A 27,739-nucleotide genomic window follows, 5' to 3' on the forward strand; every position below is an offset into this window, starting at 1 on the left:
GCCGCAACCGCGGAGGTAGGGGCGGGGCGGGCTCGGGTGTCAGAGACCGAGCCGCAGGTGGCGGCGGGCGTGGGGCTCGGCCAGAGCTCGGGAGGTGAGTGCTCTCCCCGGGACCCCCCCCCCAATACCCTGGCCCGCGCAGCCCCTCATGCACACCGCGCCCGGTAGCCCCGGAGGCCACTGGGGGCAAAGGCGCGGCGGGGCACGAGGGATGGCGAACTGGGGGTGGGGGGCTGCGCTGTGGGACCCCCCCCCCCGGCCTCCCAGCGGCCATCGTTGACGGTCTTTGGAGTGAGATAGGGACCCCTCTCCACGTCCCCCGTCTCCTGGCCTAGAACCAGAGCGTGCAGGAGGGTGGCTATGACGTGAGACCCCTCCCCAAATCCCTTTATTCTAAGCCTGGATCTGGGTGTAGGTTCCAGGGTTGCAAAAATGGGGGTACCGCTCTCCCTCCAGTCTGGGACCCAGGACAGCCGAAGTGGAGACCACTCTCAATTTCCCTCTTTCCAGCTCTGGTCTGCAGACCCCTGAGGACCGAGATGGAAGGACCCCCTTCCCTTTTTTCTCCACTGTGAACCCTTATTAGCCGGGAGGAGGAGCTGGGGATCCCCGGGCTCCTCTTTTAGACTGCTCTATCCCAGTTTCTTACTGCCAGGATGAGGTGGGGGGTGTTTCACTGGCATCTTCGGCAGGGACCCCCAATGTTGGAATTCTGGGGAGGGGGCCAGTGTTGGGCCCCTTGCCTGACAGGGCCTGGCCAGGCCAGGCCTGAAAGGGCCTGGAGCATGGACTTGGGGGTGGTCCCTGCCTCAGTGGGGGGTGGGCAGCAGCATCTGTTCTTGGGGATTAAAATAAATCGAGGTAAATTAGTATCTTGCGGGAGGCTGGCTGCGAGTGGGGTGCGGAGGAGGGTTGTGGGGTGGGCGGCCCCTCCATCTGTCTCGAATCTGGGAGTTGCCTGCCCCAGCCGCAGTGGGGACCAGGAGGCAGCTTTGATGGACCTGCCTCACTGGTGACCTTGGGCAGGTGACAGCACCTCTGTGAGCCTTGGTGTTCTCCTTTGAAAATGGGGATGAGGGCTTCAGAAGCTGTATTCTACAGATTCTGAAACCTGCACACCCCATCATATGCCAAACTCTAACTGCCCCCTTCGCTTAAGCTGTCAGTGGCTTGGGTGAGAGGGCAGTGGGTTTGGAGACCCTCCCCGACTTGCCTTGCTGGCCTCCGAGCCTCAGTTTACTGCACTGCAAAATGGATTCGTGGTCACTCTGGCCTTGCTGGAAAGGCTATTCTCCCAGACAGTAAGACACATAACCAAGCCGCAATGGTTGAAACAGGGGCTCCACTACCCTGGTCTTACCAGTGGGACTGCCTGGGGCACACCCTGACCCATATATTGTCACCCACGCCAGGAGCGAGCCAGTTCCTGGGTGGGGTCGCGGGTAGGAGGAGGTCGAAGCCACCAGGCCAGCCTATCCCGACTCTGCAGTGGGCACAGGGGTGAGCTCAGAACTGGCTGTCCAACACCCCCAGGTTCAAATGGATTCTTCCCATGTGTGGCTTTGCCTCCCGGGGCCTTGGTGTATTCTTCTATGGAATGGGCTGGATCCCCCTCGGAAGATCAGAGGAGATGGGTGCCCTGTAAATACAGACACGGTCATTAAAACAGTAATTACAATATCAGTGACCGTAAATGGGGTCACAGCTGACCGGGAGCAGGGAGAGAGAGAGGAGTCAGCCAGGGTGTTGCCAGCCGTGTCTCTAGAGCCCGGCAATTAGGTACACAGTTGGTGTTCAATAAGTGTTTGCCAGATAGATGACAAAGAGGGAGGTGCCTAGTGGGGGAGGATGGAAAAATTCCTGAGCTTGACAGCCTGGTCACTGTGTGACCTGAGGGCCAAGATGAGACACTGCCTCAAAGTGCCACTGTAAGAATCAAGCCAGATTGTGTAAAGGTCACTCACTGGTACCTGGGCCTAGAAGAGAGGAGGCTCATGAGAGGACAGGTCATTGAAACAGCATGGCCAAGAGGCTGGCTAGTGCCTGGGAAGGAAGAGAAAAATCTCAGATTGGCCCCACTGTGCACAGGCTGGAGTCTGGGGGAAGTAAAACGTCGGGGATCATTTCAAAGGATCCTGGAGGTGCCGAGGTCAGGAGAGGCCCAAGGTCACAGCATGCGAGGTCAGGGGCTCTGGACAGGTGGCTTAGAGCCAGGGAGCTCTGCTTTCTTTGCTGACTCCATCCCTGTCTTGTTCTGTCTGCTCCCCGGGCCTGCTCACATGCTCCAGCCGGTGCAGAGCTGTGGGTTTTTGGGATTTGGTGCTGGGGAAGCAGGATGTCCAGGCAGCGCCTGGGGCTGGTGTCAGGTACCCCCTGGAGGACTCTTCTCTCTTCTGGGCAGCTGACAGCCTGCTATGTGACCTTGGGCAAGTCCCTGTCCATCTTTGCGCTCTGCCCTGGTGCTCTGGAGGCCCAGAGTCCTGGGTTCGAGCCAAACGATTTTCTCCATCAGATACAGAGGCGACTGTGTCTTGGACATACTACTTTCAGAGGCCCATAATGAGCTTTGGGGTAAAGGAATACATTTTAATACATAATATTAATATATTTATCTCTGTGCCAATGTAATTTGTAACATATAGTTTAAATGCTTTTTTTTTTTTTTTTTTAAATTAGAGGAAGGGGGCCCATGAAAGTTTTCATGCAGCCCTAGCTTTGAGTCTCGGCTGTACAGACATGAGCCTTTCCACTCCCCTCTCTGAGCCTTGGTTCCCCCTCCGTGAAGCAAGAATCCTTAACCCACCCCCAGGAGTGGTGGGATGTGGAAAAGGTTAGCCCGGGACAGACGCTGTGTGTCGCCTGCTATTATTTTATCATTGTCATCATGATTATTATTTGCTAGGTCCCAGGCTGGGGGCCCCAGGCTCAGGTGCCTCCGTTTACCTATCCATGGCCAGCCCAGGTCCCAGGAAGTCCCAGGGGTGCTGGCCTGGTGGGGGAGGTGAGATGGCAGTTGGGCGGTAGGCGGGGCAGGGTAAGCTTCCTGTCCCCCACGCACACAGGCCTCCGCTGGGTTGGTGCTCACGGAAGTGGCAGGGGCCGCGTGGCCATCTCCTGATGCCCACCCCGTCTGTCAGGGGACCCAGCTCTACTCGCTGCCCCATCTGGTGAGTTCCAGCCCTGTCTGGAGGCCCCCATTGCCCTTCCTCTCCCCTCTCAGAAACAGAAGCCTCGCCCCCACCCCCCCCCACCCCCTGTCTGGCCTGGGGTTTCCGAGAGAAGCAGCAGGTGTCATTTCCTGGGCCGGGCAGGAACCTGTGGGGGGGAGGGAGGGGCCACTCTTCGCTCTGGCCCCCTGCCTTCCATTAGGGTTCTGAGTGATGGGGCTGGCCGTGGGGCAGTAGAGGGGACACGGAGACCCAGAGCCACCTGCAGTGGTTCCAAACAGGAGTTCTTTGGCAGACAGATCAGGGACAAAATCACAGTGACCCCAGGTCAGTGAGTTTCTTCTCTGTGCCTCAGTTTCCTCATTGGTAAAGGTGGGACTGGACCCCATGGTGTGGCTATGAAGGATGAATGAGCTGGTACCTGTTGGGGGGTGTTGGCTACAGCGCCGCACACATACTGACCTTCAGTATATAGTGGGGGAGGGGCCGTCTACCAGAGTTGTGAAAACTGTAGTGAGATCCTCGGTTTCTGGGGAACTTGGGCCCACGGGCTCTTCAGATCCTCTAAGAAGCATCTTCCTGCAGAACTTTCCTTACCTGTGTGGTCTAATATGGCAGCCACCAGCCCCGTGAGGCTACTGAGCCCTGGAGCAAGGTTGGCCCCACTGAGGAGGTGGGGGGTTCATGGTATTTAATTTATTTAGTTTAAAATTAAGTCAGCACATGAGATTAGTGGTTCCCATATCGGTCAGCGCAGCTCTAAGGGATTTGGATATTCTCAGGGCCTAAATCCCGGCCAGAAATGAAGACATGAGATGGAAATTGAGGGCTTTTCCCCCTTGGGTCATCAGCCCAGCATGCCCTCCCCCCACACACCAGAGTTTCTTCAGGGACAGGGCCAGTGACAGTTTTCTCAGGGGCCCCAACATCACCCAGCCCAGGGTGGTCATTGGGAATATTTGTGGAATCAAATAATTTTTTCCTGGTGAACTCCTATTCATGCTTCAACCCCCCAACTCCCATGCCCACTCCTTTGGTCCAGGCTCCCACAGCCCCTTCTTCCATTTGGCCCAGCCCTGAGCCTGCAAGGCTGGTATGTCTGTGTCTAGCTCTATGCCCCTAGACTGGGGGCTCCTCAGGGACCAGACCCAGGAGTGAATCATCTCACAGACTCTGACATTGTCCTTGTCTTGTGGATACATGTTGGTTGCTGGGTGACTTATAGAAGTCAACGAACCTGGGGCTAGAGAATAATGGTTCAAATTAAACTCACTTTCAAGATTAGGTAAACAGAGGCTCAGTGAAGGCAGCCTTGTCCAAGGTCCTTGCTTGGTCCTTTCCTTGTGAGACCCAGGAGTTTTCCCATTTACGGTCACTAGCCCTGTCCCTGCTGCCACTGTGCCTCCAGGGCTCCCAGCTGCTGCTGAGCTGCCCGAGGGGTCATGAATTATGGATGAGGCCTGTGGGCTCCTGTGACAAGCCCAGCCTCTAGAATGTGCCAAGGACACCAAGTGTCCCTCCCTTGCCAGGCGGCTTGGCCCAGCCCCCTCTGCAGGGAGGCCTGGATTCCCTCAGCAAGACCCCTTCTAGGCATTCCCTCTTGTTTTGCAGATGGGGAAACTGAGGCACAGAGCTGGATAGAGTGACTCAGATATCAGGTGAACACTGGCTTCTGGGAGTCAGGGTTGGGACTCATGGGGGCCCCATTGCCAGATGGGTCATCACGGTGAGGGGTAAGCTCTCCATTCCAGGAGTGTGCATAGGGCGGGGACTGTTGTAGAGGATCCTTGGGGACACTTCAGGGACCCCAACCCCCATGTGGCTGATCACAGTCCCAGTGCCCATATCTCAGCAGACCCTTTCCCTACAGGAGCTGCCCAGCGTGGAGCTGAGTGCTCCGGTCTTGATTCAGCTTGCCCAGGGTGCAAATCTACTGGCATTTCCTGTCTCTGTGACCTTGGCAAGTGGCTTCCCCTCTATGGGGGTGGAGGGGGAGGGTCTTGGTTTTCCCATCTGTGAGATTTTCTGCTTAGGCTGGAGCTCATCCAGTACTCTGCCCCCAGTGAACTCTTATTTGAGCTTGAAAACCCCAACTCCCATGCCCCTTCCTCTGGACTAGGCTCCCCAGCCCCTATTCCTTTATCCAGTCCAGCTCTGAGCCCATAGAACTTGGGCATCTATATCCAGATCTGTCCCCCTAGAATGGGGGCTACTTGGGGGCCAGGCCTGGGGATGAATCATCTCCGGGGCCCTGGCATGCTCCCAGCTTTGGGGCTTTTGGTTCCTCCTCCATCCTCTCTCTTCCTCCTCCATGGGGAGGACAATTGGAATTTCCCCTCCTTAGACCCAAGCTGGCCATAGCTTTAGATTTGCTTCTCTCTTTGGACAGGCACTAAACAGGAGCCTGTGGGGGTCTCCACAGAGGGCATCAGGATGTCGTATTTTGGGGAGCATTTTTGGGTAAGTAAGACCCACTTTTATTTTGATGGGGGCTCCTGGAAGGGCTATGGGGCCTTTTATGGAGATGAGGGGACTTGGCGGCTCAGGGGCAGAGCCTTGGATAGGTGAAGTTCTGTGACTCGTAGAAATTAAAGTGGGAGGAGTCAGGCTGGGTTTGAATTTACATCTTCCCATTTCATGGGCCTTGTGACCTTAAGCAAGTCACAGCTTGAACAATGGGGAGACTAAGGTCCAGAGTAGGATTCTTTTATTTCAAATTGCCTCGTGAGACAACACAGCATCAGGACTTGAACGCCGGGCCAGAGTGAACTTCCAGGATCCAGGGTCATTTCAGCCAGGGAATTTCCACATCTTTCCCATCCTGGAGAGTTGGGGGGTTTCTTGACTTGGTCCCTAGTGGCCTCCTCACCCCTCTGCCTTCCAGTCTGAGGAGCACATACTGTGACCCAAGAGGGCTGAGACAAACTTGTTTTCATTCATTCATTCATTCCCTCCCTCCCTCCCTGCCACTACCACTCCACACCCAACCAACTGTGGAAGGTGCCATGAAGTCCCCAAGAGGCTTCATCCTGACTCTGACCCCAAGGAGCTCACAATCTGGGAGACATAGAGCCAGTCAGAAGTCTTTAGCCCTCCAGGGTCAGGGCTGGGCCCAGCCTTGGGGGCAACCAGAGGAGAGGTCAGGACATGGAGCTATGTTTCCTCTGGGCTTTGAGGGCTGAGATTTTCCAAGATGTAAGAAAGGCATTCCAGGCAGGGGGAATAGCCTGAACGAAAGCCCAGAAGTGTGACACGGGTGACCAGTTGAGGGCACAAGGACTCCTCTTACAGGCCCAGGCGAATGGAGAGCCACAGAGGATGTATGAACAGAAGGGTCTAGGAAGGACCAGGGCTGTAAGACCCTTCCCCAACTGGGCCCTGAGCTTGCCAGAGAAGAAGCCTGTTGCCAGGCAACTGGTTGCCCCTGGCAACAGGCCTGTTCCCTCCCTTTCTCCCTCCCCAGCTGGGGCCCCTCTTACTGCCACTTGTTTTCTTAAAGGGGCCTAACCCCCTTGCCACCTGCAGGGAGGGCTGTGGGCAGAGGGGGGATGGGGCCTGACCTCCACCTTCTGCCCAAGGGTCGGATTCCCTGGATTTGTCTCTGAATGTGTGACCCCAGCAAGGGGGTGCTCCTCTCTGAGCCCCCTTTTGGTGCCTCTAGGTAAGGGGGTTGACTATTTGATGATCAATTTGTTTTTTTTTTTTTTTTTTTTTTTTAAAGATTTTATTTATTTATTTGACAGAGAGAGATACAAGTAGGCAGAGAGGCAGGCAGAGAGAGTGAGAGGGAAGCAGGCTCCCTGCCGAGCAGCGAGCCCGATGCGGGACTCGATCCCAGGACCCCGAGATCATGACCTGAGCCGAAGGCAGCGGCTTAAACCACTGAGCCACCCAGGCGCCCCTGATGATCAATTTGTTGCCCACGTTTTGGAACCCTGACAACGGCACCTACATTTATTTTAAAATCTGTTTAATGGCGTGAGGCACCTACATTTATTTTAAATTCTTTTTACTTGCACAAGGCTTGCAAGCTTGCTGCAGAAAATTCAGATCAGCAGAGAGAAAATAGAAGCCACCCACAGTGCACTCCCCACCCAAAGATAGCCTGGTGCAGAGTGGATAAGGGCTTTGAGTTGAGGATTTGATCTGGGCTCTGCTGAGAGCGCTTGGGCAAGTGATTTGGTGTCAGCGGGCCTCAGTTTTCCCATCTGAGAAAGGGGATGAATTCCTGTCTCCCTAGGTCTCAGGGAGTATTCTGGGATGTCTGTCACTGGCAATGTTTCTTTTGATCAATTGTTTGTATCGGTGACTCTTTAGCTGGGTGGCACTGGTGACCTGGCTGGCCTGAAGGAGGTTCCAGTTAGGGGACCTCAAGCTGGATAGGGATGCCCCCGTCCTGCTGGGCCAGGGCAGCCTGGAGACCTCGAGGGTACTGGGGAGCCATGGGGGAAGTATGAGCAAGAGAGGGATACGATCAAGCCGTGTTAGAAAGATCCCTCTGGGGCTGGCATAGGAGCGAGACTGGAGTCCAGAGGTTCTGATAAGAGACACAGACCCAAGACAGCCCCTCCTAAGACCCTCACTGCTAGCATAGCCTGAGAGAGGCAGATACCACTGGGGGCCTTGCCAGGTCTGGGAAACGGGCCAGTGGTTGGCTCCAAGTCAGCCCCAGATGTTGGCCTGGGCGGCAGTGCCTGGTGCAGCCTTACCCGAGGATCCCCTGGGTGGGGTTGAGGGGGGGAGTTGTGCTGGGTCTGTTTGCTGAGCCCTCACCATGGTGCAGGAAGCCCTGGGTTCAGCACTGTCCCAGGCTCATCTCACCAAAACCCTTCAGAGGTGGGTACTATCATTGGCCCTCTTTGTCAGATGAGGAGACCGAGGCTCAGAGAGGGGAAGTCACCAGCTCAAAGTGACCCAATGTATAAAAGAAGGCTCTGACATATATTCCTGGGAAGCTAGAGGGAGCCACGTTGAACATTCAGGGAAGTGAGGGTCTGAGATGATTCTTTTTTTTTTTTTAAGATTTTATTTATTTACTTGACAGAGATCACCAGTAGGCAGAGAGGCAGGCAGAGAGAGTGAGAGGGAAGCAGGCTCCCTGCTGAGCAGAGAGCCCGATGCGGGACTCGATCCCAGGACCCTGAGATCACGACCTGAGCCGAAGGCAGTGGCTTAAACCACTGAGCCACCCAGGTTCTTGAAGGGGGTGGGCCTGGAAATGATCCTTGAGAGGTGGAAGGATTTGGATGGGTGGGAAGAGATGTAGCCTGGTGAGCTGGTTTGCAGGAACAGCCCAGGCAAATGTCCTGTGGTAGGAAGGCACAGCCTGTCTTTGCGCTCCTTGCCATTTTATGGCGAGGCCAAAAGGACTCTGGGAGATGAGGTTGGAAAGAATTCAAGCTAAGGGCTTTACACTTAAGCAGCTGGTGGGAAATAGTGAGCTATCAATGATTCTAGGATGAGGCATGACCTTTGGGAGATTTGAGCTTCAGGCTGGGTTGGGTCTGTCCGTCTTAGCTTTAGTTTCTCCATTTATGCAGCAAGAGGTGTTATCTTGTTATAACTTCTAGTTTCAGCCTTCTGGTTTCCAGGTAAGTGGGAGGATAAACTCAGCAGGTTGGAGGAAGGTGGAGGAAACCACTATTAACGGAGGATCTAATCACTTCAGTGATTTGTGTTGGAAGTTAAATAATGCTAGATCTCCCCACAAGCATCTTCTTTTGGTCCGACTCACAAGGCCCTGTTTGGTGCTAAGATGTTTCCAGTTCCCCAGCTGATCTCCCTTTTTGATGAACAGCTCAGTGTTCAGACGTGATGCCTTTCTCATGTCACAGGATCTGGCCGGGATAAAAACAGTTGTTGCCTTATTTTTCCCTATTCCTTTCATTATGGCATCAGGTCCAGGGCTTCCAATTAGAATAGTGGTGAAAGTTGCCTTTTTAAGTCAACATATTTGGAGAAGAAATGAGCGAAGTTAACACAAAATGTTAACTAATACTATGAGTCAGCAAAAACTAGGGTTGCCTTTGGGAATTTGGGGAACCCTGATGTGGATCACCTTGGTGTTTACTTCATCTTCATATGAATGGTGGATGACTTCCCCGTCTCATCTTAACATGAACACACTAAAATTTCAGAGAGGGACAGTAACTTGCTCAGATCACACAGCACAGTCCTTGTGTCCCCCACCATGATGACCCCACGACTGGGAGGAAAGAGGTTTGGTGGGAGGCACCCGGATAGAGACACTCTTCCCAAAAGCCCTAGGTGACAGCAGAGTAGCTCATTTGTTCATTTATTCCACAAACTCCAATCCCCTTTTTGGCCTCCCCCTATACTGGACATTGCTGGGTCCTGAGAGGGGCATCAGACCCAGACTGTGCTCTAGGGGGTCTCAGAGAGGCTGTTTCTATGTTAAAGGGAAACAGAAAACAGCGACTTAACCAAGAAGGGTTATATTGGCTCACAAAGGTGAAAAGTTGTAGGGAAAGGCGGCTTTCAGGCTTGGTTTGCTCCAGTAACTCGACTCAACGTACTTTTTATTCAGACTCCATCAGGTTCAGCTGCTTTTCCAGTATCATGGTTTCCACGTGGCATCCGATATCTTCTATGCCCCCATATTCCTCATTTATGGAAAGGCGCAGACAGAAAAGCTGGGCAAGAGATTGACTGAGACAGAAACAGAGGCAGAAAGACACAGAGAAACATAGAGAAACAAAGAAACAAAGGGACAGAGACAACCCGCGGAAGAGAACGTCTCTCCCTCAACCATGGGACAAAACCTCCAGGCTTCTCTCTGATTGGGCTAACGTAAGGCCCATGAACCAATCCTTGTGACCAAGGGGATAGGCTACAGGCTGATTGGCTGAGGCCTGAAGCAATCCCTGCTTGCCAAGAGGTTGGGCTTCTGCTGGTTGGCTCCTCCAGCCACGCCCCCGTTGCTAAGCAACCGTGAGGTCTCCTCCAGCCCTTTACTCAGTCTCCGCCCCCATCCCCTGCAGGGTGAGAAGAACCATGGCTTTGAGGTCCTATACCACAGCGTGAAGCAGGGGCCCATCTCCACCAAGGAGCTGGCCGACTTCATCCGGGAGAGGTGAGGTCCCCACGCTCCGCCCACCCCTGGCCACGCCCCACAGTCCCCGCAGCCTCCCCTACCTCGTGGCTCCGCCCTGGCTCCTCCCCACCTCTCCCCTGCCCAAGCCACTAGGGCCACTCCACACCCAACCTGCTTGAATGTCCTGGAAACCAGGGGTTCTCGGCACTGTCAGCCCCGATGCCCGCCTGTCAACCATTGTCAGGTTTCTGACGCCTCCTCCTGTAGAGATGATATGACCTACTTACAAGGGGAATTTTGAAAACTCAGTTTCATACGATAGAACACATGTATGATGAAGTCATCTCCATTCTGGCACGTAACTGCTCCGACATCCATATCCCAGAAAACATAATATATTCAAACTGTCAGACAGCCTTCTACATCCCGGCCGCTCACTAGCCGAACACCCATTAAATCCAAGCAGAGTTCAAAAGATTATAACCAGGTTTTTCTCTCTGTGGCTGTTTCGCGAGACCTGTCCAAGCTGTACAGGACAGAGGCATCATTTTGAGAGCTACTGCTCAGGCATTTGAGATGAGGAAACTGAGACCCAGGGGGATGGAGTGTCTCCCAACGAGGCCCGGAACCTTCTGCATCTTCTCTCTGTTCTACTCAGGGCCACCATCGAGGAGACCTACTCAAAGGCAATGGCGAAACTTTCCAAACTGGCCAGCAATGGGACCCCCATGGGGTAAGTGGGCTGGAGCTGAGGTGGGAGGTCACCGAGGCTGTAGGGTCCTGGGGTATCAGGAACCCACTCTAGGGTGGACATCTCTTCAGACAAGTGATATGTAGACTAGGGAGTCAACCCTCCCCCACTTAAGGGGCTCAATAGACAGAGGAATGTAATTCATTCATTCACTTACTACCTCATTCATTCATTCAACACGTATTTACTGAGTACTTGCTATGTGTTGGGCACCATTCCAGGTGCTCGAGACCCAGCAGCAATCAAGACAGATAAAGTCCCCAGTCCCCTTCATGCCATGTTCATGCCATGTTACCTGTGGGGTGTATGGCAAAACAGGTGTTGACTGCAAACATGAACAAAAGTCCTTTCCTAGACTGAAAAGCTTCAGGAAGAGGATGAAATAGGAGCCCGAGAGGTCAGGTGCTTCCTCTGGCGTTGGGCTTGGTTCCATGAGCTGAGACCTTAGTAATGAGATGGAGCCAGCTACAGGGGTATCTGGGTCAGAGACCTGGGTAGACAGCTCAGCCAGTGCAAAGGCCCTGAGGCATCCATAGATTCTGCATGTTCAAGGAAGAGCAAAGAGGCCGGCATGGCTGCAGGACCTGGGTGCCCTTGAGTATTAGCTAGGGCCTGGAGTCCAGAGTGAGGACTCCAGGGCCTTGGGGCCTGGGTTTAAATTCCAGCTCTGATAATTCATTTCTGAAAGGACCTTGGGTGAACTGTGGAGGCTCCTATGCCTCTGTTTCTACATTCATCCCAGGCCTGTCTTGTAGTTGTGGTGCAGGTGCTTAGCAGGGCCTGGGTACAGTAAGTGCCTCTCTGAGGGGGCCCTGGGGGGGTTGGGGCTGATGGACCCTGGGTGTGACCTGTTTCCAGGACCTTCGCCCCACTCTGGGAGGTCTTCCGCGTCTCCTCAGACAAGCTGGCACTCTGTCATCTGGAGCTGACCCGGAAGCTACAGGACCTCATCAAGGATGTGCTCCGCTACGGTGAGGAGCAGCTCAAGTTGCACAAAAAGGTGTGTGCTGGGGGGCACTGCACAGCCAGGCGGAGGGGGGGAAGGCAGCGACTGGAAAGATCTGGGAACTTCTGGGGCTTTTGACCTTCCTGCTCCTGGTGTGTCCCCTGAGAAGTCTGTCAATTCCACATCAAACCCAGACTCCCACATACCTGGGCACCCTCAAGTTTCAGACTCAAAACTCTGGATCAGGGCTCTGCAAACGATGGACCACAGACCAAATCCGGCCTGGTTTTGTAGAGCCTGAGAGCTAAGAATGGTTTTTACATTTTTAAATGGTTTGTGTGTGGGGTGCGGCGCAGGGGGAATCAAAAGAAGAAGAAGATTTCATGGCAGGTAAAAATTACATGACCCTGTGCTCACTTCGGCAACACATATACTAAAAATTACATGACCCTTGGATTTCAGTGCCAATAAAGTTTCGTTGTTTTGTTTGTTTTGTTTTGGCCCAGAGCCATACCTATTCCTGTTTAAAAAGGGAGTTGGGGGCGCCTGGATAGCTTAGTCGATTAAGTGTCTGCCTTCGGCTCAGGTCATGATCCCAGGGTCCTGGGTTTGAGCCCCACATGGTCTCCCTGCTTAGCAGAGCCTGTTTCTCTCTCTCCCACTCCCCCTGCTTGCGCTCCCTCTCTCACTGTCAAATAAATAAAAAAAAATCTTTGGGGCACCTGGGTTAAGCCTCTGCCTTCAGCTCAGGTCATGATCCCAGGGTCCTGGGATCAAGCCCCGTATCAGGCTCTCCGCTCAGCAGGGAGCCTGCTTCCCCCTCTCTCTCTGCCTGCCTCTGCCTACTTGTGTTCTCTGTCAAATAAATAAATAAAATCTTTAAAAAATAAATAAGTAAATAAAGTCTTTAAAAAGAGAGAGAAAGAGATCATGACCTGAGTCAAAATCAAGAGTCAAACTGTTAATTCACTGAGCCACCCAGGCACCCCCACTATGATTTTTTTAATCTGGGGACAAAGAGGGGGTGCCCAGTATGGAGGCTACTTAAAAAAAAACTGGGGGGACAAGGGAGTTTTCTGTGGGTTGATACAGAATAATTTTGGGAATAGATTATTAAGCTGGAAAAGCTGAGTTAAACAGACATTGTGCCTATTTGTCATTTAAAAAAAAAATAGGCTAGAACAAACACATTTGCTTGTCTATGTGCTGATTATTTCTAGAGACCTATTGACTCCCAGGCAGAAGCCTGGGGGGCTGGGGATCAGGGAGTGGAAGTTTTTCCTGAGCTCATCCCTTACAACTATCTGCAGTAGGAACGCTGTGTAAATATTTCCTATTCAAAGAGCTAAAACTTTTGAAATTAATAGGATACTCATAAAAGGTACTCTGTGTGGGGCGCCTGGGTGGCTCAGTGGATTAAGCCGCTGCCTTTGGCTCAGGTCATGATCTCAGGGTCCTGGGATCGAGCCCCGCGTCGGGCTCTCTGCTCCGCGGGGAGCCTGCTTCCTCCTCTCTCTCTGCCTGCCTCTCTGCCTAGTTGTGATCTCTCTCTCTGTCAAATAAATAAATAAAATCTTAAAAAAAAAAAAAAAAAAAAGGTACTCCGTGGGATCGGGAACCCCGCAGAGTGTTTGGGAAGCTCGGAATTTCATGTTGTGCCCCTGTGGTCTCCTCAGGTCCTGCACCCCGGAGCGGTGCGGGGCGGGCTTCAGGCGCTACCCACGCTCCCCCTTTCCCACCCCTGCAGTGCAAAGAGGAAGCCGTGGGTACCTTGGATGCTGTGCAGGTCCTCGCAGGTGTCAGCCAGCTTCTGCCCAAGTCCCGCGAGAACTACCTGAACCGCTGCATGGACCAGGAGCGGCTGCGGAGGGAGAACACCAGCCAGAAGGAGATGGACAAGGTGGGCGCACCCATCATAAGTCCCCAGCTGCCCTGCGCCCTCGCAGGTCCAAGCGATGTGCCCAGGGGCGACGGGGCTGTCTTTGGGAGTATGAGAACATAACCCAGAGCATTGGCCATCGAAACTTCTTCACACCCTGGGTGCCCCAAGGAGTCTACCTGCTGGATGATGGGCCCCCAGGGCGTGGAGGGCAGGAGAAGAAATGCCCATGTGTGCCCTCCCGCCCCCATCCCCTCCCTGTGCCTCGTAGGCAGAGACGAAGACGAAGAAGGCAGCACAGAGCCTGCGGCGCTCGGTGGAGAAGTACAACTCTGCCCGCGCTGACTTTGAGCAGAAGATGCTAGACTCGGCTCTGGTAAGAACCAGGCATCAGGACCTTGGAGACCCATACAGTCCTTGGCCCAGGATATACGGGCCTCGGAAGTCTAGGACCTCTGAAACCCTCAACTCCCAGGAGCCTCAGAATCACAGGTTTCAAGCCATAGGCTTTTAGAGCCAGTTAGCTATTGGGATTATTGTTGGCGTTGTTATTTCAAAAGCCAAACCTTTTTGTGCTTCAGTCTCCCCATCTGCAAAATGGGATTAGCGATAGTACCTGCTTGGTGGAGTTTTGTGGAGATTAAACGAGGCCCTACATGGGAAGTTTTCAGACTAGTACTAGGCGCCTAGAAACCACTTTAGAAGGTATTATTATTTCTATTATTATTTAAAATTTGTTTGTCTGTTTGAGGGGGAGGGGCAAAAGGAGAGGGAGGGAAAGAGTCTCAAGCCATCTCCACACTCAAGGTGGAGCCCAGCAGGAGGCTAGATCTCAGGATCCTGAGACCATGACCTGAGCCGAATACAAGAGTTGGATGCTGAACCAACTGAGCCACCCAAGTGCCCCTATTTCTATTTTTATTGGCAAGGTTTTTGAACAGGGTAGGACAGGGTTTATTTATTTATTTATTTATTTTTAAGATTTTATTCATTTATTTGACAGAGAGAGATCACAAGTAGGCAGAGAGGCAGGCAGAGAGAGAGAGAGGAGGAAGCAGGCTCCCTGCTGAGCAGAGAGCCCGACGCGGGACTTGATCCCAGGACCCTGAGATCATGACCTGAGCCGAAGGCAGCGGCCTAACCCACTGAACCACCCAGGCGCCCTATTTATTTATTTTTAAAGATTTTTATTTATTTATTAGACAGACAAATATCACAAGTAGGCTGAGAGGCAGGCAGAGAGAGAGGGAAGCAGGCTCCCCACTGAGCAGAGAGCCCAATGCGGGGCTTGATTCCAGGACCCTGAGATCATGACCTAAGCCAAAGGCAGAGGCTTTAACCCACTGAGCTACCTAGGCGTCCCTAGGGCAGGGTTTAGAAGCTGAGAGTCTACTGACAGTTCATGGTGGAGGAAAGACCTGGGTTCTGTTCCAGCCTCCATTCTGTACTGGCTCTGTTACCTTTTTTTTTTTTTAACTCTCTTTTTTTTGGGGGGGGGGGGTAAGATTTTACTTGTTTTTTTGTCAGAGAGAGTGAGAGAGGGAACACAAGCAGAGGGAATGGGAGAGGGAGAATTAGGCTTCCCGCTGAGCAAGGAGTCTGACACGGGGCTCGATCCCAGGACCCTGGAATCATGACCCAAGCTGAAGGCAGATCTGGCTTAATGACTGAACCACCCAGGCTCCCCAGCTATGTAACCTTTTTATGAGACACTGTATTTCTCTGGGACTCTGTCTACCCAAATGTATAAAAAAGCAGATTGGAATCTCAAGATTAGGAATCAAATTTTTTTTTTCCTGATTTTGCAAGTGATAGAGAGTTGCAAATGAAAGAAACCTTCATTTGAACTGACAAGGAAGATTTATTTATAGGTTCAGGGAAATGACAAGTTTGAGGGGAGAGCTTCAGGCAGGGCTGGATCAAGGTACTCAAGTGGTGTTGGCAGGAAGTTGTGACTCTCTGCTTTTCAAGTCTGTTTTTCTCCCTGGGGGCTTCACTCCCAAGTAGAGATGCCCTCCTGGGTGGTTATAGGGGTGTGTATGCGTGTGTGTGTGCACAGCAAAGAGGTCACCAGCAGCCCCCACATGAATCCCACCAACTCACTAACTCAGGGCACAAAAGTATCTAATTTCCCCTAGTTTTAGCCGAAGTCCCAGGTTAAGATGCTCCTTGGGGCTTCCTCACACCATCACTGAGACCAGGGGGCTGGAACATTCTGATTGGCCAGGCTGGGTCACCTGGCCACCCCTGGTGGCCTCCATCTTCCCACTTCCCTCTCCCCTCCCGACTCAGCGCTTCCAAGCCATGGAGGAGACCCACCTGCAGCACATGAAGGCACTGCTAGGCTCCTATGCCCACTCGGTGGAGGACACCCACGTGCAGATTGGGCAGGTGAGTGGCACCCAGGGTGGGAAGCAGAGCAAAGGATACCAGGCAAGGGGCCCTGGTTATACACTTCCTTTTTACCTGGTCCAGGTGCATGAGGAGTTTAAGCAGAACATTGAGAACGTCAGCGTGGAGATGCTCCTGAGAAAGTTTGCAGAGAGCAAGGGCACAGGCCGAGAGAAGCCTGGTGAGTTGGGGCATCTGTGGGCATTGGGCTCTGGGGCCACAGCTTTGGGGAAAGAATAAGACTCAGGGCACCTGGGGGGCTCAGCCAGCTAAGCATCTGCTCAGGTCATGATCCCGGGCTCCTAGGATTGAGCCCTGTGTTGGGCTCCCTGCTTAGCAGGGAGCCTGCTTCTCCCTCTCGCTCATCGTTGCTCACTGTATGACCTTGGATGCTTGTCTTGACTTCTCTCAGTTTCTTCATCTGTAAAGTGGGGATGATAATAATCCCCACCTAATGAAGTTATGAATGTTCAGTAATTAGATGCAAGTAAAGGGAAAACTGAAAAAAATTAAAAATAAAGGGCGAACTGAGTCCCTAACATACAGGAGGCATTCAATAAATGCTGGTATACAGTTTCTGTCCCCAAGTCAACCACAAACAACTATCTTTAATCCCTCCTGTCTCTATAAGTCGGCCCTAGCTCAGGCTGTATCTCCTGGTGTGGGGCCCCACTCTTGCTTTTCATTGGCCCCAGATCTGTCACACTCCTGCTCACATACCCTCCATGGCTCCCCATCGCCTTTGAAGAGAGTCCCAACCCCTCATCTTGGCACTGAGGTTCAGCCCACTGCACAGACTCATTGTCCATCCCCTGACCCACTCAAGTGCCTGTGAGAATTGCTGGAAGTAGAAAAAGTAACTTGGGCATTATCCCCTCTGGTCCATCCCACGGTGGGACCAGAACCCGTGGCCCACCCCTCATGACTATCTCTGGGGCTTGTTCAGCATCTTGGTTTGTGCACTGGACCCTGACTGGCCTTGAGCTCAGACCCAGGTACCTTCGTGATTCCCAAAGTGCGCTGCTCTCCTTCCCAGACCCGGTCTCCCAGCCAAGCTGAGTTTCTCACTCTCTCCTATCTCAGGGCCTCTGGATTTTGAGACATACAGTGCGGCTGCCCTGCAGGAAGGCAAGTACGTCTGGGCCTGGGTGCCCAGGCTGGACGGTGGGGTTGAGCGAGGCAGACCTGAAGGGGAAGGGGGCACCCCCGGGGCTCAGTGGCATTCCCCTCATCTGTTCTCAGCAATGAAACGTTTGCGGGGAGCCAAGGCCTTTCGCCTCCCAGGACTGAGCCGGCGGGAGCGGGAGCCACCTGCAGCCGTGTGAGGAAGCACCCCCCTGCCCAGCCCTGGCCCAGGCTAGCCCAGGATCCCTTCCCCCTTCCCAGGCTCTCTTATCCCAGAGGTTCCCTGCAGAGGGTACCCCAGGACAACCTCTATCCCAGGCTAGCTCAATATTCTCACTGCTCAACCTAGTCCAAATTTCTTCCTTTGCCACGGCTAGCCCTATCATTTCCCTGCCGAGGCTAGCCCTACACCCCCTACTTTTTCAAGCCAGTCCTCCGGACTAGCTCCAGGCTTCCTCCCTGCCAAGCTGTTTGAGAACACCCCGAGCTCAGTTAACTGCAGACTCAGTGCAACACCCCCCCACCCAGGCAAACCCCTGGGCCTCATCACCTGGGGGACTAGCTCAGGACAACATCGCAGCCCAAGGGCCATGTCCAGCGTTGGGCATTGGGGGCGTGCAGATGAGGTGGGAGAGCTGACCTGAACGTCTCTTTCTCCACCTCCAGAGACTCCCTGGAGCCTGATTCAGGGGTGAGTATCATGGGAGGGGCCAGGCGGGGCTGCACATGGGAGGGGTTTGGTCCCGCCTCGGGCTCCCAAGTCTGAAAGCCAAGCCTGGAGCTCAAGGGGCTTCATCTCACCTCACCTGCAAACTCCCATGAGCCTCGTGGGAGGGACTAACGTCCCCACTTAGCTTCAGTTTGCGGGTTCAGTCTCACCACCTCAGGATAGGCAATGGTGTACTCTGTTCCCTCAAGAACCTGACCACCGCAGGGAAAGCTGTTGTTGCCGTCGGGGCTGTTTTTAGATCTGAGTCAGGGCACAGAGGTGGAAGGGGGTGAGAGGGGAGGTTCTGTAGCTGGGAGCCTGACTCACTGCTTATCCCCCTAGACGTGTCCAGAGGTGGATGAAGAAGGTTTCACTGTCCGGCCTGATGTGACCCAGAACAATATCCTCCTGGTGCCCCTGGGATGGGGTAGGGGCAACTGTCAGCACAGCAGGGACAAAGCTCAGCCCACAGGGATCCCTCTCTGTGTCCCTCCTGCGGGGAGCTTGCGGTGTAGACAGAGCAGAATCAAATAAAGACACCTGCCTTGTGGGGTCTGGGCTGAGCAAGAGGGAGTGAGGGGCAGCCCAGAGGATGGGGGACCAGTGTTGGGGTTTAGCATCTGAATGAGAGTTTGGGGTTTGCTTGTGCAAAGACTTGGAGCAAAAACACCATCGGGCAAGGCCAGGGTGACAAGTAGGGAAAGACGGGATCCTGTAGGGCCTTGAAGGGTGTGAGTAGGAAGGGGTGGGTTTGAGGGCTGAGCCAAGGGAGATGCTGGGATCAGCTTGGCTCCTTGACTGTTGCGCACGCACGGTGGAGCCCACCCGCTTTTCCTCCAGTGACTCGGACTTCGATGATGAGGAGCCCCGCAAGTTCTATGTGCATATCAAGCCCGCCCCTGCCCGGGCCCCCGCCTGCAGCCCCGAGGTTGCTGCTGCCCAACTCAGGGCCACGGCTGGCAGCCTCATCCTTCCTCCTGCCCCAGGGGTGAGGCATGGGAGGGGTCTTCTGGTTGGGGCAGGTGGGGTTGGCGGGATGCACCTGGCCTGATGCCATGCACTTTGTCCACAGGGCACCATGAAACGCCACTCTGCACGTGAGCAACCTGTTAAGGGGTCTTCAGTTTGGGGAAGAGCACATGGAGGGGAGGCTGGGCCTGGAGTGTGAGTGCGGGGCTGAATCCCAGCTCTGCTGTGTGATTTGGGGCAGGCTGCTTACCCACTCTGACCCTCCGTCTCTTCTAGAAAATGGGGTCATTATGCGAATTAAATGAGAGCTGAAGGAAGGAGCTGGGGCTGGGAAAGAGGCCAAAACCTGGAGACAGATTGGCTTAGGCTCAAACTGCTCTCTGCCTGACTTGCTGGTCACCTTGGGCAGCTGGCTGGATGGCCCCAAGCCTTAGTCTCTTGTTCTGTGCCAGCAGGGGTGAAGGGGTGGGTGGGTGGAGGGGAACAGTAGACAGGGTGACGGGAAGGCTCAGGGAGGTACATCTCTTGTAGGGGACGCTGCCAAGAAACCACAGAGGCCTCGATCTGCCCCAAGAGCCAGCAGGTGGGTCCTACAGGGGTGGGACATCCAGCCAGCATTGAGTGGGGAGGTGGGGGTCACCCCCAACTCCTCTCTCCTCCTCTCAGCCTGGCAGGGAGCGTGCTGTTTTTGAGGAACCACTTAGTCATTCATTCAGTGAATATTTATTGAGCACCTGCTGTGTACTCGTGCTATTCTGAGTTCATAAACGAACGCCCAAGACAGGTATTCCTTCTCAGATTCGCACTGTAGTGGCTCAGATTTTAGGAACAGCAAATAAGTTAGAGCATGTTCCAGACTTCCAGGTGCTGTGAAGAGATAGAGCAGGCGATGTGGTGGAAGGTACCAGTGGGCAGCTTCAGCTGAGAAAGCAGAGGCTGCTCTGCGGTGGGGGAGCCAGGGGGACTGTGAGCTGAGCCTCGAAGAGAGCAGGATGTGGCCTCAGGGAGAGATGGGGACACCGGGAGCTCAGGAGTTAGAACAGCCTGTGCAAAGGCCCTGAGTGGGGAGGAGGCACAGGAAAGACAGAACCCATCCCTCCTGTCCACTTCGTCCACAGCTGTGCTGAGAAGCTGCAGTCAGATGAACAGTTTTCCAAGAACCTCTTTGGGCCGCCCCTAGAGTCGGCCTTTGACCACGAAGACTTCACAGGTGATGGGGGCTTTAGGGACATAGGCTTGGCTAGCAGGAGGCTGAGTGGGGCCAGGGTAGATGGGAGGGGGGGCCAGGCGGGAGGGAGCATTTGGGGGTCCTGTGTGGGTCACTGAGAATGCAGACTGGTCAATGGGGTGGTGGGCGGGGCCACAGCGTGAGTGGGCGAGGCCTTTGTAGTAGTGTAAGCGACCATGGGTGGATGGGCGGGGCACCAGTGGAGATGGAAGTGACCAGAGGGCGTGGCCTGGGGGGGTGAGGCTTTGAGTGGGCGTGGCCCGCAGGAGGAAGGACGGGGCCTCCATGTGGGCGGGGTCTGGAGCTGGCACCCCCACCCCCACCCCCCCCTCCAGGCTCCAGCAGCCTCGGCTTCACCTCCAGCCCCTCACCTTTCTCCTCCTCGTCGCCCGAGAATGTGGAGGACTCCGGCCTGGACTCGCCATCCCACGTGGCGCCTGGCCCCTCCCCGGATTCCTGGGTCCCCCGCCCGGGCACCCCACAGAGCCCACCTAGCTATAGGGCGCCGGCCTCCGAGTCAAGGGGGACACGGTCCCTGCCAGCATCGGACTCGCCACAGCCCCTCGCCCCATCCCCGGGTCCCTGGGGGCTGGAGGCTGTGGCTGGACGAGGTGAGTCCAGGAGTTAGAGTTATCAGAGCCCTGGGTGGGGAAGACTGAGCGCCTGCTCAGTCCAGGGCCTGAGCGGGGTACTGGGGACACAGCCCAGAACCCTCACCCTTGCAGGGACATTAATGAGATGGCTATTTCACAAGGTGGCAGGTGCCTGGTGAAGGCTCAGAAGTTTGGAACCTCCCTGAGGAGTGATCTCTGAGCTAAGATTTGATAGAAGTGAGGAAGGAGCCATTTAGATGTGTGGGGGCGGGGCCTACACACACACACACACACACACACACACACACACACACACGCAGGAGGCAGGTCCTGTGCAAAGGCCCTGGGGTGGTAGTGGACTAGGCCGGGTGAGGCTGGAACAGAGTGATGACAGGGAAAAGGAGAGAGTGGAAGGAGATGGGTCCAAGCAGGGCCTGGTAGTCTGGGAGTGATGTGAGTGTTACCCCTGGCAAGGCCTGAGCCACAGAGCAGAGCAAGGGCCCGTGACTCAGATTGCGGGAGCTCTCTGTCCACGTGGGGGGTGGGAGCAGGAGACCAGGGAGGTGGGTGAGTCCAGGGAAGTCGTGATGGGGTAACAGCTGGGGAGAAGGGGGCATGCAGACACAAGGCAGGGGAGGGGTGGGGACGGTGGGGGGGGGTTGGGGGAGGTGGGAGGATCAGGGTGGAGTGCTTGAGGGCAGCTGGGCATTCTTCCAGGGAGGGGCAGAGGGCTGGGAATATGGGGCAGAAGTAGCTAGAGTGGGGAGTGGGGGCCTTTAGATGTCAGGTGGCCAGTGGACCCCAAGTAGAGGGGAGGCCAGATTGGAGCATCCCATGGGCAGCTGTGTGAAGCAGGAAGGGAGGGCGCCCACGAGAGGGGAGGGCCCAAGGTGAGCTGGAGCAGGGCTCCAGGTTGGGAGAAAGAGGTGAGTTGAGGGGAGGGGGACCCTGAATCAGTGGGCTGTGACCCCATGAGGTTCCCGGCAGTGGTGACAGGTGCTTGGCACCATCCTTGATTAGAGAAAGAGCCTGCTGGGAGCTGGGTCAAGGGAGGCCCCCAGGAAGTAAGTGTTGAACATGCGTGCAGAGAGTCAAGTGGGGTTGTCTGAACTATAGAACTGGGGTTCTCCACCAAGCCAGTTCTGCCCCCTAGGGGGCACTAGACAATGTCACCCCTGATCTTGGATTGTCACCACAAGGGGAATGGGGACTAGGGACACCTGGTGGGTGGAGGCCGGGAATGCGGGTCAGCACTCCACAGTGCACAGGACGGTCCCCCAGAAACTGCCTGGGCCCGGGTGTCAGCAGTGCTGCGAGAAGCCCTGGGGTAGAGAGGAGCACCCGTGGGGTGTAGGTGGGAGGGGACAGGCCTGAGCAAGCGTCTGTAGATGGAGCAGAGCGGGGCACCTGAGTGTTAGGTAGTGATTAGTGACCTTCGCGGGTGAGACTCAGACACAGGCCAGAGCCAGAAGCTGCGTCATACTCGCAGAGAGGATGAAGGTCACGGAATCACTGATGTTGGATAGAAACCCTCTGCCAATCCCCCTATCCCCGCCCTGGGGCCATTCCCCTCCCACCCCCCACCTCCAGAGCACCCAGCTCTGGCTTGCGTATCCCCAGGAATCCCTTACTGGGCCGTCAGTCTGGTGTCTGGGAGGCTCAGGCCGCGGATGGCCTCTGCAACCCTGGCCAGCCCTCTCTCTCTGTGGCCCCAAGACTTCAGACCCAGGCGGTCTCCCCCAAATAAGCCCGACTCCTAGTTTTGGGGAGAAATTCCTTCTCTGGGAAGGCCCGAGAGGCCCATGGCAGCATCTCGTCTGTACAACTGTCTGTCTCTCACTCCCTCCCCAGAACTGGTGCCCGGGCCTGCTGACCCTGCAGCCAGAGAGGGCCTGGCGGCGCCCCCCCGGAGAGCCCGAGCCAGGAAGGTGGCCTGCCCACTCACGCGCAGCAACGGGGACCTGGTAGGGTGAGGGGGTGTGGCTGGAGCGGGGCCTGGGGTGGGGTGGGGGGGCACCTCTGGTGGGGGCGGGCAGCATCAGGGCACTGCTCCGGGGCGATACAGCCTGGCCTGTCTCTCTCCCCAGTCCCGGTCTCTGAGCCCCTCCCCGCTGGGCTCCTCTACCACCAGCACCCTTTCGGACCGGCCCAGCTTCTCATCACAGACGGCACACGGTATGGTGGGGCGGCCCCGGGCCCCTCTCTCGGCCTTGCTCTCACCCTCTCTGGCCCGGGTGTGTGGCTAAGTGAGGCCCTGGAGGCCCTGCTGGCAGAAGGTGGGTTCTGGAGCCTGGGACCTGTGCCCACTCTGTCCCTATTCCCTCCCCCTGCCCCCACCAGGAGTCTCCCGGGGACCCAGCCCTGTGGTCCTGGGCTCCCAGGATGCCCTGCCTGTAGCTACCGCCTTCACTGAATACGTCCACGCCTACTTTCGAGGCCATAACCCCAGGTACGCAGTGATGGGGGGACAGTGCCAACAAGGACAAGGACAAACAGGGCTCTCTGTGGGCCTCTGGATCTAGGTTTCAGGAGAGACAGACTTTAGGTGTGTTTCTTGACTTGCTTTACCATGGACGGGCCTGGAACTCTGAGCCAAGCAACCAGGCCCCTGTCACGAGGGGAGTGGGAACCATAGAGGGTGTTAGAGCAGGGCAAGGCCTCGTTGTAAGCACAGGTTAGAGCAGCTCCTCTGAGGTCACTCTGGACATCACACTGAAGGGAGTGGGACCAGAGGCCTGGCCCTTGGAATCCTGGGTCAGGGGTGAGTTGAGGGGCCAGGAATAATCTGAAGGCAGCGCCCAGCAGGGAAGACCTTAAGATCAAACCACAAATAGGCCTGAAACCCAAGGTCACAACAGTTCTAGAACTGAATGTTTTGCTTTGAGCTTCCTGGTGGCCAAGGGGTAAAGAGAGTTAGTGTGAAGGGAGGCACATTCCTGCCTCCTTCAGCCCAGTGTGGTTTCTTCCTGGCGCGTGGATTGCTGTCCAGGCAAGGACACAAGGAGGGGACGTTGGGAGTAAGAACGCTGGGCACGGTCAGAGCCTGGCTTCTTCTACGGGGCTCGGGAGCTGCTGGCTGCGGTGGGGCTGCAGTGGGGCCGGGAGGGAGGGGAAGATGGGTTGCCAGAAGGGCCTGGAGCCAACACCAGGTCTCCTCACTCTCCCACCCCAGCTGCCTGGCTCGAGTAACCGGCGAGCTGACCATGACCTTCCCGGCTGGCATCGTGCGTGTGTTCAGTGGGACCCCGCCCCCACCTGTCCTCAGCTTCCGCCTCGTGCACGCGTCCGCCATTGAGCACTTCCAGCCCAATGCCGACCTGCTCTTCAGGTACTGGAGGAGTGGTGCGAGGTCAGAGGAGGGGGTCCCAGAGGCTGGTGAGGTCCGGGAGCTCCCTGCCTGTGAATTCCAGCTCTGTCTCCCCATATGCGCTGTGCAGCTCTGGGCAAATCACTCTCCCTTCCTGATCTCACTGTACTCTTCTTCTTCACTCCCCCCCCCCACAACCCCCGGTGGGGGTGGGGGCAGGTAGGCATGCTGTATTGGGCCCAAGGTGAGCCAGGCAGTCCGCCTCTAGGAAGCCCATGGCCTAGGTCAGATGCAGGGGGGACTTGGGTCTCCCAAGGGCTGGGGTGATTATTGCCGGTCTCTGTAGTGACCCATCCCAGAGCGACCCCGAGACCAAAGACTTCTGGCTCAACATGGCAGCCCTGACCGAGGCCCTGCAGCGCCAGGCGGAGCAGAATCCGGCCGCCTCGTACTACAATGTGGTTTTGCTGCGGTACCAGGTGGGCCACTGGGAGGGGACAGGGCAGCGGGCTCGGGCCTGGGGAAGGGCTCAGGGCCAGGCAGGGTGAGCAGGTGGTGGACAAGGAGGCCATGGGTAAAGAGAGTAGAGTGCGCGCTGGGGAGGGGCGTTGGGGGGATGGATGTAGTTAGTGGGGGTAGGGGGCAGCTTCAGTTCGTGGGGGACTATTATGTAAATTAGGAGAGACCCCATCCCTGGAGCCTGAGGGGCACCCCTGTCGGAAGGAGGCGCTCTCCTGCCCTCTGCTGGAAACGTGATGTCCTACACTCTGATCGAAACAGAAAGAGGGAAGGCCCTCCGAGGAGTGGTGCAGGCAGTGGAGAGACTGCCGGGCTGGGTCCGAGGGGGGTGGAAGAGTGCTTGGTGCAGCAGGACAGGACGGCCTGAGCTGTGTCCCCTGTCGTGTTCTTGCTGCTCCCAGTTCTCCCGCCCGGGGCCCCAGTCTGTGCCCCTACAGCTGAGCGCCCACTGGCAGTGCGGGACCACCCTCACTCAGGTCTCGGTGGAGTACAGCTACCGGCCCGGTGCCACAGCGGTGCCCACTCCGCTCACCAACGTCCAGATCCTGCTGCCTGTCGGGGAGCCTGTGACCAACATTCGCCTACAGCCAGCCGCCACCTGGTGAGGGTGTGCAGGAGACCGAAGGAGGCTCTGCAGTGACCCTAGAACCCTCCCAGGCCTCTCCTTGATGCAGCAGCTGAAGGGTGCACCATAGGTGTGACCATTCAGTCGTGAGCGCCCCTTGCTTAGAGCTAAGGGGGACGTTATTAGCAGTAATAATATTGGACACCAAGAGCTGCCTGTGTGTCGGGCGTGTACCACGTGCTCTGTATACATGGACTGGCCCAGGGCTTTTAACAAACCCTTAAGGTGGGGACCACCGTCGTTCCCCTTTGTGGGCAGAGAACTGAGGCAGAGGGAGCCCAAGTCACTTACCTGCGGTCACACCAGGATTTGAACCCAGCCACCCACTCTCTGCCCTGGGTGCTTAGTCCCCCCCACCCCATTGCTTTTGTTTTGTACAAAAGGTAGAACCTGCCACAAAGAAGCCAGATTTGAAGGACAAAATGCATTATCTAAAAATGCTGCAAGGCTATGGGGTCCTCAGGGGCCAGCTCTCCATACCCCACATACATTTTACAGATGGGGAAACTGTGGCGAGGGAGAGGATCTGGCTTGCTGGGGTCAGGGAGCTGAGAGGGGACCCAGCTGGGACCCTCACCTCCCAGTGTCCTCTCTGGGAGAGACCTGACCAAGCTTTTCTTGATGCCAGGAATCTGGAGGAGAAGCGACTCCTTTGGAAGCTACCAGATGTGTCTGAAGCAGGGGGTGAGTTGTGGTTGTGCATGAAAAATCATGGGTTTTGGGTGGGAGGGGCTTGTTTAAAATGGGGGAGAATTGGGGATGTGCCGGGGAGAAGTGTAGAGAGGGAAGAAAGCTTTATTAAAAGGGCTTTGGCAGAGCTGTGGGAGAGGAAATCTGGGGGCAGTCACAACAGGTACAAAGGCCCTGCGGCAGAACTCTTTTGTAATTTACACATGACCCTCAAGGAGCCAAAGGAAAACAGTACAGGGTCTCAAGAGGAGGTCCAGAAGAGACAGATAGGGGTTACAGATCAAGGGGCTTGGGAAGTGCTCCCGTCCCAGTGGGACTGAGGGTGGGGCTGGGGCATTGCTGACCTCAGGCCTCCCCAGGCTCTGGCCACCTATCCGCCAGCTGGGAGCCATGCTCGGGCTCCAGCACACCCAGCCCTGTGGCCGCTCAGTTCACTAGCGAAGGGACCACTCTGTCGGGCGTGGACCTGGAGCTGGTGGGCAGTGGCTACCGCATGTCTCTGGTGAAGAGGAGGTTTGCCACAGGTACTCACCCTGCCCTCCCCCTGTCCTGCCACTGACCACCTCTGAAGCCAGGACCGTACCAGGCCCTGAGCCCCACCCCCTGCTTCTGCCAGGGTGCAGGGTGGGGGGGGGGGGGATGGGGGCGGGGGACAATGTTGGGGAAGGCTGGTGGGGTTGGGCCTTGGAGGCCCCTGATGGTGGGCACAAGTTGGGAGGGTCAAAGGACCCCCATAGGGCGTCCTCGTGGGGACCCAAGGCAGGGAGCTGAAGGCACACAGCCACACTGTCCCCAGTCCATTCTCCTGGGGCTGCTGGTGCCCGTGGGGTGTTTGGAGGAAGATCTGGAGATCTCAGGGTAGGGACAAGGGACCCCCTCCCTTCATCTCACGGGCACCGCCCCTGCAGGGATGTACCTGGTAAGCTGCTGAGCCAGCAGAGGCCCCCAGCTCTGCACTGAGTCCTGGTGCTCGCTGACTGACCCCTGCCTTCCTGCCGGACCCTGGGATCCCACCCCGGCCTCCCTCGGGGCCCTGACTCCATGGGGAGGAGCCCCACGCCCAGCCTGGCAGAGCCGGAGCAGGGGGGTCACTCCTGCTCAAGCCAATTCCCACGTGGGTCCTTGGACTTTTAATGTTCTTTGAATAAACTTTATTTTCTAATAAAATAAGGAAGCCTTTTCCTGCTCCAGGAAATTTCCTTCACATCACCAGAGGGGAGAGGAAGACAGATGTGTGGGGAAGATGTAAGATCCCTAACATCCCCCATCACCCGCACCTTCCCCCCACTAGCCTGTGCAGGGTGGCACCAGGGGCGAGAAAAAGCCAGACACGGACACCCCAAGCTCCATGGACATCCGAGCTCTGTGGGCTTAGCGCTGAGCTGGTGGAAGCGACAAGGACTCGAGGAATCCAGAGCAGGAGTCAGACTCTTCCTAAGGAGAAGGGCATTATGAATAGGGCTCTGAAGTATGTATAAGAGTTTGTGAGATGGGGATGGGCATCCCAGGCAAAGGAACGGGGAGCTATGAGATTTGAGAGAAATCTATTAGTCCACAAACATTGAGTCCATGTCCCTACGGCAGCTGGGACATGGCTGTGAGCAGGACAAAGCTCTTGGAAGCCATGAGGCTATGAAGCCAGAAGGCCTGGGTTTAGAGCCCGCTTGGCCACTGGGGGCTGTGTGACTTTGAGCGAGTGACTCAACCTCCCTGGCCTCAGTTTCCTCATCTCCAACTCACCTTACGTGGGGCTCTCAGGAGGTTGCGAACCTTGGAGAGTGCCTGA

The 27,739-nt window shown here is 55.8% G+C and overlaps 1 protein-coding gene across 7 annotated transcripts; it reads left to right on the forward strand.

Moving 5' to 3' along the window:
* On the forward strand, positions 1-27,133 carry FCHO1 (FCH and mu domain containing endocytic adaptor 1). 7 transcript variants are annotated; one of them, XM_045992144.1, is made up of 30 exons: positions 54-94; positions 3,063-3,167; positions 4,779-4,825; positions 5,038-5,127; positions 5,557-5,627; positions 10,169-10,260; positions 10,880-10,954; positions 11,831-11,972; positions 13,666-13,818; positions 14,069-14,173; positions 16,090-16,188; positions 16,273-16,369; positions 17,272-17,316; positions 17,431-17,509; positions 17,980-18,004; positions 18,365-18,422; positions 18,832-19,010; positions 19,095-19,119; positions 19,523-19,574; positions 20,110-20,201; positions 20,555-20,830; positions 22,664-22,776; positions 22,900-22,987; positions 23,153-23,261; positions 23,985-24,140; positions 24,466-24,598; positions 25,040-25,239; positions 25,892-25,947; positions 26,313-26,477; positions 26,862-27,133. In XM_045992144.1, exons 5-30 carry the CDS (start codon positions 5,601-5,603, stop codon positions 26,882-26,884), a joined length of 2,664 nt encoding a protein of 887 aa, XP_045848100.1. In that variant the 5' UTR covers positions 54-94; positions 3,063-3,167; positions 4,779-4,825; positions 5,038-5,127; positions 5,557-5,600; the 3' UTR covers positions 26,885-27,133. The 7 variants fall into 7 exon arrangements, with proteins under 7 accessions (XP_045848102.1, XP_045848106.1, XP_045848107.1 ...); XM_045992146.1 differs by lacking the exon at positions 3,063-3,167 and having other exon boundaries at positions 1-94; XM_045992149.1 differs by lacking the exon at positions 4,779-4,825.
* The last annotated feature ends 606 nt before the right edge of the window (positions 27,134-27,739 follow it).

Source organism: Meles meles, chromosome 20 (assembly GCF_922984935.1).
Source record: "Meles meles chromosome 20, mMelMel3.1 paternal haplotype, whole genome shotgun sequence".
Taxonomy (NCBI): Eukaryota; Metazoa; Chordata; class Mammalia; order Carnivora; family Mustelidae; genus Meles; species Meles meles.

What these genes read in the sequence shown, in the direction of transcription:
- FCHO1 (XM_045992146.1), top strand. Translation starts at nt 5,601, where the DNA reads ATGTCGTATTTTGGGGAGCATTTTTGG. An exon ending in CATGAAACGCCACTCTGCAC is followed by an intron (nt 19,120 to 19,522) that starts GTGAGCAACCTG and finishes CATCTCTTGTAG; the next exon opens with GGGACGCTGCCAAGAAACCA. An exon ending in TGGTTTTGCTGCGGTACCAG is followed by an intron (nt 24,599 to 25,039) that starts GTGGGCCACTGG and finishes TGCTGCTCCCAG; the next exon opens with TTCTCCCGCCCGGGGCCCCA.